At 33.0% G+C, this 6,704-nt stretch overlaps 1 protein-coding gene across 6 annotated transcripts; it reads left to right on the forward strand.

The window, feature by feature from the left end:
• Positions 1-489: 489 nt before the first annotated feature.
• On the forward strand, positions 490-3,416 carry LOC139885922 (phosphoribosylaminoimidazole-succinocarboxamide synthase, chloroplastic-like). Of its 6 annotated transcripts, XR_011772161.1 has the most exons (8): positions 490-799; positions 879-1,370; positions 1,726-1,811; positions 1,932-1,966; positions 2,057-2,147; positions 2,735-2,799; positions 2,896-3,187; positions 3,378-3,416. XR_011772161.1 is itself a non-coding variant. In XM_071869673.1 (6 exons), exons 1-5 carry the CDS (start codon positions 1,248-1,250, stop codon positions 2,766-2,768), a joined length of 369 nt encoding a protein of 122 aa, XP_071725774.1. In that variant the 5' UTR covers positions 490-1,247; the 3' UTR covers positions 2,769-2,799; positions 2,896-3,269. The 6 variants fall into 6 exon arrangements, 1 of the variants encoding a protein (XP_071725774.1); XR_011772160.1 differs by having other exon boundaries at positions 490-1,370; XR_011772164.1 differs by having other exon boundaries at positions 490-1,081; positions 1,273-1,370; positions 1,726-1,966.
• The last annotated feature ends 3,288 nt before the right edge of the window (positions 3,417-6,704 follow it).

Genomic DNA, 6,704 nt, shown 5'->3' on the forward strand with positions numbered 1-6,704 from the left:
TGTTTTGGTTTCAGATTCAAGTTTCAGTTACATTCGGGTTTTCAGTTTCGCATTCAGTTTTCGGTTCCGTATTTCGATTTTCAGTTTCGCATTTTACTTTTCCTTTTTGCGTTTTACTTTCATTTTCGTGTCTGAGTTTCAGTTTTCAAAATCGCATCTCTGTTTCGGTTTTCAATTTCGTGTTTTACTTTTTAGTTTCGCGTCTCAGTTTCGGTTTTCAGTTTCATTTCGTGTTTCAGTTTTCAATTCCGGTTTCAATTTTGCGTTTACTTTTCAATTTTAAGAAACAAGTTTTTTTTTCAGTTTCACGTTTTTATTTTGTGTTACAGTTTAACATTTAAGTTTTTCATTTCAATGTCTTATTCCAGTTTTGCATTTAAATTTCAGTTACGTGAAACTTAAATGCGAAGCTGAAACGTGAAACTGTAACACGGAACCTGAAACTGAAATGCAAGACATTATCCCCATATGCTAACTGTCACCCTAATTTTGGTCGCTCAACATCCTTAAACCCCCTCTACTCACAAACCATCCCTTTCTCTCCTTCCAGATTATTCTACTCTACTACGTACTATATTTTCCCCAGAAATCGTTCCCTCTCTAGATTATTCGCTACTGCTTCCTTTTGTATATCCAGGGTATCCATCGTTCTATCAACTCCATCATTCCTCACCAAAATCACAGCGGACACTACTAAAATCGGGTGACGATTTGAGGTAAATTAGGTTTACAGGTGACAAATCTGAAATCATAGTCGTCCTTCTAGCCGCTCTGAATATATCGTACTAATTGATTGATGGTATGTATTTTTGATTATTTGATTTTTTTCATTCTTCCGTGATTTTTCCCCAATTTCAACATGTATCTGCTTCGTACAGTTTTTTTACCTGATATACTGGATTTGGCTGCGATAGTTGTGGCTGTGGCCGGCGGTTTGTTATCTGAAATGTGAACTTTTTAATACTTCGAATATTGGATTGATTTAATTGTTGTTTTCTTTGTGTTTTGGTATATGCTTATAATTAGGTTTCTTTTTAATTTTTTCATCAGATTATTAGCATTTTATACCTGGAGGTCGAAGGTATTTGTTTAGTTATGTTTCTTTTGTAAGTTTTTTCTTCTTATTATTGGCATGAAAAATGTAGATTAGCTGATGTTGCTAATTAATTTTCTGTTATTTTTATTGATTAGATTGTGTTGCTACTCGCTTATTTAGTGGTATACGGTCTTATAATAATGTTGTTCATATGGCCTCTTATTTGATATTTGCAGCTTTGGCTGATTCATTTGTTGACTACTCACGGGCTTATGGCAATGCTAAACTTGATGCTCTTGACCATCTGCCTCCTCTATGCCTCGAACGACATAAGGTATTTCATTTCATATTATGTGCTTTGGTGATTTCTCCGTGAATTGATACATTGTGTTGTTTGTTGTGGATTGTTGTTCTTTGTAATTGTTGCTTTTGGTGTTGTACAATGCTGATTTCATTATCTGTATTGTTGATTTAAATTCGATAAGTTGTTCTATCTTTTGTGTTTGAGTTTGACCGTGTGGCTATTTAAACTTTTTTTATGTTGCAGGTTATAATCTTACCACATTGGTGCTTACAAAATTTCAAGATAAACTTTAAGGACATGTATTTTTTTCCTATATGTTTTCATGAGTTGAGATTCTGCTGCTGTTAAGAGGAATGATAATGTTGTTGTTGTCGATGCTTGACAGGTTCATAATGATACAAGTTTATGGTGGTTCAATCAAATGCTTCTGTTTCTGCTGTTTTTAAAGTGTTGTCACATTGAAAAAATAGAGTATTTTCATTTCCACTCTTTTTGGGCTTTGTTCAATTTGTTGATTAAAGGTTATGTGACTGAAAGTACTGATATATCATAATGGATTGATGTATTATTTTGGACTGTTTCCATGAATAGGGTGTGGAATTACTATGGCAATGCTTTTTCTGAAGGTATGAAGTCAAGAAATGAGTTAGATTCATTACATTTTCTTTGTCTTAGTTTCTTTCTACTTTACACAAGGTTTTTTTAACAATATGCAGTGGCAATGGTGAAAAGTGAGAGGCTACCTGCAAATAGAATTACGCCAACTACTAAAGCTACAAAAATGGTGCTCCTGCTACTTCATATGAGGTTAGAAACAACCCCTAGATTATATGATTTGTAGACAAAATAATATTTTAATGACTATAATAAATATCTAACTGGTAGAACATCATCGTTCTAAATTGTGCAAAAATGTTAAGAAAGTTGTAGACTTGCAAATAATTTTGAGGTTTGTCTATTTCGTTTATATCTGGGAGTTAGTTTTTAGAATATAGTGCAAGCATAGATTGTGAGTAATTTGCCCAAACCGAATGTTTCAACGAATACTACTTATTATATTAGAATATGTTGATGATGATCTCGGCACTTTCATTTGTGTTGTAGTAGTTGTTATTAGGAAGAAGAAAAATGAATACGATGATCACATGATGATGATATTATGATCATAAAATATATACATATTCACACGCAGTCACTTCCAAACCATATTCACAACTCACAAGCTTCATCGGTGATCATGAACCTTTATTATCATTTACTTTATATATCCAAAAAATGGAAGGTGGCGAGTAATAAAATTTGTGACAGAAAGTGATGAAAGGGATGGTTCATACATAATGGAGTTGGTCTAAAATGGAATTTTTTTTAACAACTTTATTGATCATAAGTTTCAGGATCCTTATATTGAATGTGATGGTCATCTTTTAGTTAGAGTTACATCATGTTGTTACTGATATAGGTGATGCTCTTAGTTTACTTACTCAAAGAACTTTTACTAATTCTTATCACATATGTAAGTTATTCATTGAGCTTCCCAAATGATTCAAATTATCAGGAATTCGGTAATGGTGCGTTGAAGTATGGGAAGGTAGTACCGGACAAATATTAAGAACGTAGCGACTGCAAAGATATCAGGTTATGTTCTTTTGTCTTTGTTTATTTTGATCAAACAAGGGATATGGTCAGTCTATCATTATCACTTTAAGATTTTGCCCGAACCTCTTACACCCGAATGAGTCGGTAAAAGAGGTTTTACGAAAGAGGCGGCAATGAAGCATGTTGTCGAGCTGACTCAGTTGGGTCCTCATCCTGTTGGTTCTGATGCTTCGGAGGTTGGAATATTGCAGGTATATATATTTTTACCTAATCTAATATTTTGAAGATTAGGGAATACATTTATTTGTGTACAAATTTGGAAAATTTAGATCTAACAGAATTAACTTAGTTACTGGCAGCTGAATTAATAATAATACAACATTCCTTAAATCTTATAATTAAGTGATCAAGCGTATCTTTATGTGCATGTTGTTTGTGCAGCAACTATTAGAAGCTGATGTAAAAAAAAAAAAAAAAAAAAAAAAAAAACATACTGGGAAGTTGATGTTGAAGTGGACCTTTTTCTTGCAAGCTCTGGTGTAAATATTCTGGCAACTACTTTCTGAATGCAAATATGAGATGCTACATTGGACAGTCAACCAAAGTAGAATGGATATTATTATAACTAGAGCACATACCTTTTGAATACCTTTTGAATGTAAATTTGAAATTCTGCATTCATAAGACATTAGTACCAAACAAGATCAAGTGTTGTAATTTTTGCAAAAATTAACTAAACATGCTTTAAATATCCAGAACTACGTGGTTACAACCAGACCACCAAAGCCGCCGCAACACCCGGCACACCAACTAGTTTTATATCTGAAATGCAAAACTTTGAATATTTATTATATAAAGTATTTTTAAGATTTAAGCAGGCTATGGAATTAAATTTCATCACATTTTTTTTATTTTATTTATTTATTTATTTTTTTTTTTTTATTTTTTTTTTTTTTTGCAAAAAGGGAACATATATTTAAACAATCATCAAAATAATGAAGATACATACAAAATATCACTAAGAGATCAAAAGATCCCAAGACCTACATCGGCCATACAAGAAAAAAAGACAACCTAATCTAAGCCGAGTAACATAATAAGAAAGGGCTATGTTCCCATACATTAGAATGTAAAGATGAACAAAAGTTGATCGAGGTCGTCCAAAGGAAAACCATAATTTTAATATTTCTCACAATAGCCGAAAGATACGTAAACTTCTCGTTAAATACGAGGTCCTTTCTAGCAATCTAAATGACCCAAATTGTAGTCGGGCCAATCATTCTCCAAAATTGTCCTTAATTCCCGTCCCGTTGTACCAATCGGAAGAGAACTCCACTATAGACACCGACATAACCCATCTAATATTCCACTAATGTAAAAGAGCTGCCTAGATCTTGAACGACCACGTGGCAATGCAACAATAAATACTCAACACACTCGACTTCAGAATTACACCACGCAAACAACAATGATTGGTCAATGGGTAGTATATGTCGTCGATTAATAGCATCTCTAATGGGTACACTATTCTTAATAGCTAGCCAATGAAAGGGCGCGATCTTGGAAAGGACTTTATTACCCCACACTAATCTGGGCCAAGCCGGAACATGTTTAATGCAAATGGCATCCACAACTCTGTGTGTGTGTGTGTGTGTGTGTGTACATATATATATATATATATATATATATACCATCAGATGCAAGAGACCAGCATACCAAATCATTATCTTGATCATTCAAACGAACAGAAGCAATAAGTGCAGATATCTCAGCCAATTTTATGGGATCATAAAGGGACAATGGCAGCCTAAGGTGGAAATCCCAATGCACCTGCGCGTGGTCAGAAGAAAAAGGAAACATAAACAGGTTCACCTTAGCCTGTCGTTCAAAGCAGTTAAGACATATCAAAGGAAGAATAACAATTTCATAAAGGATGGAATGTAAAGATTACAAAAGAATTTAATTAATTCCTTAGATACTTGTGAACCAAGCACGCTATCAAATGGAATTCAATTATAATTCTATTGACATCCTTTGAATTCTGTTAACAAAACGGGACCTTAATGATTACAAAAAGCCAACTGAAACATGTATTTTATAATTGGTAGAGAGTTTGGTACCTTGAGAATGAAAAGATTACAGAAACTCCTTTCAACGAGCTTATGAATCTCGTCTGAATGGGCTTATCAAGACTGTTTATGAGGCACGTACTCCATGACCTTGACTTCCAAATCTTCCCAAAAAGTAAAGTTTCTTCGGATCAAGTTTTAAGCAAGTTGGGAGGCTGAAGACCTGTTGTAGCAGTTCCCGGAAAAGATCAAGAAGTATCACGAAGATTACATGACGAGGACGTCGCGAGCTTAAGTGGGGGAGATTGTCCCTACCCATTAAAATTATGGTCCAATCCACCAAGATTGTGGCCCAATTAGGAGTTTTTCAACCCAAATCAAGGAAGGCCCAAGGAATATATGGAAGATCTCTAGAAGCTTCTCCTTAGTTCTTTCATGAAATAGTATGAAAACTCCATAGATATTTCTAGAATCATGTACATGTTTGAAAGTTCTACTACTCAGATTCTAGCCTTTGAGTTAGATTAATCTTAGCCATCCATTTTGTGTTAGTATTAGTATAAATATGGGTATGGGTGATCTCATTTAGCATAAGACACCTCAAAAATCTTCTATTCTCTCATGTAAAACATTTTCAAGCAATATAAGGTTTTTTTTTTTTAATTCCACTTGTTATATATTATTTTCTCTTTTGGTTACTTGAATCCTTATAAGGTTTAAGTAAGGCTGACTTAGTAAAAAATAAGTGTTGCTCGTGAGCTTATCGACATAAGTCCGTGACGAATAGATGTCAAATGACTAACCCAACAATACTACAATAGTATGATATGGAAAGACTTCTTTATATAATTTTTATAACTTCAAAAAGAACTAATCATTTGAAGCCATATACATTATTATTATTATTATTATTATTATTATTATTATTATTATATTACTCTATACATCTAAATGATATAGAGCAAATGAATAGTAGCCATCAATAGTTTCACAAACACCCCTCAAACTTTTTATATTTTCACACTTCAATCCCGCTCTTTATAACGCTTAACTTTATAGCTTTTACAAACTTACCACATAGTTTTCACATTTTATACTTTACCCATTACACTTCTCATTCATTATAAATCGATCCGATAATTTTTACTAACTAACAACTATTCATTATTATTATTATTATTATTATTATTATTATTATTATTGTTTAACTTTTTTTCTTATTATAAATTAACTACGTAACTCATTATATACAACAACAACAACAAAACCCAATACCACATGAGTGGTGTATGGGGGAGGTGAGATGTAGACAATCCTTCCCCTATCCGTGAATAAAGACAAGTCATTTCTCCACTCAGAGTGAAACACTCTCAAGAGTAGAGAAAGTCATTGATGTGCTGGATCGTAACCTTTATTTATGAACGGATTTGAGTTGTTTTGTTACACGAATTGATTTATTGTATATGTGGTATTTTATAGATTTTAGGTTGATTTCACACATATATATAGGCAACTAGTCCTATCCGTGTAGTTTAGTTTGTTGGTAAATCCGATTCGTTCCACAGGGAGATGGAGTGTTTAATGGTTTTTAATAGTCTTTGATGTCAAACTTAATTAAAGGAGGTTTTGGATTAGGCATTTATAGTAACAGTAAAAGAAAATAACTAAAACTAATTTACTAAATAAAATTACAAGTTTA

This window comes from Rutidosis leptorrhynchoides, chromosome 1 (genome assembly GCF_046630445.1).
Source record: "Rutidosis leptorrhynchoides isolate AG116_Rl617_1_P2 chromosome 1, CSIRO_AGI_Rlap_v1, whole genome shotgun sequence".
Classification (NCBI taxonomy): domain Eukaryota; kingdom Viridiplantae; phylum Streptophyta; class Magnoliopsida; order Asterales; family Asteraceae; genus Rutidosis; species Rutidosis leptorrhynchoides.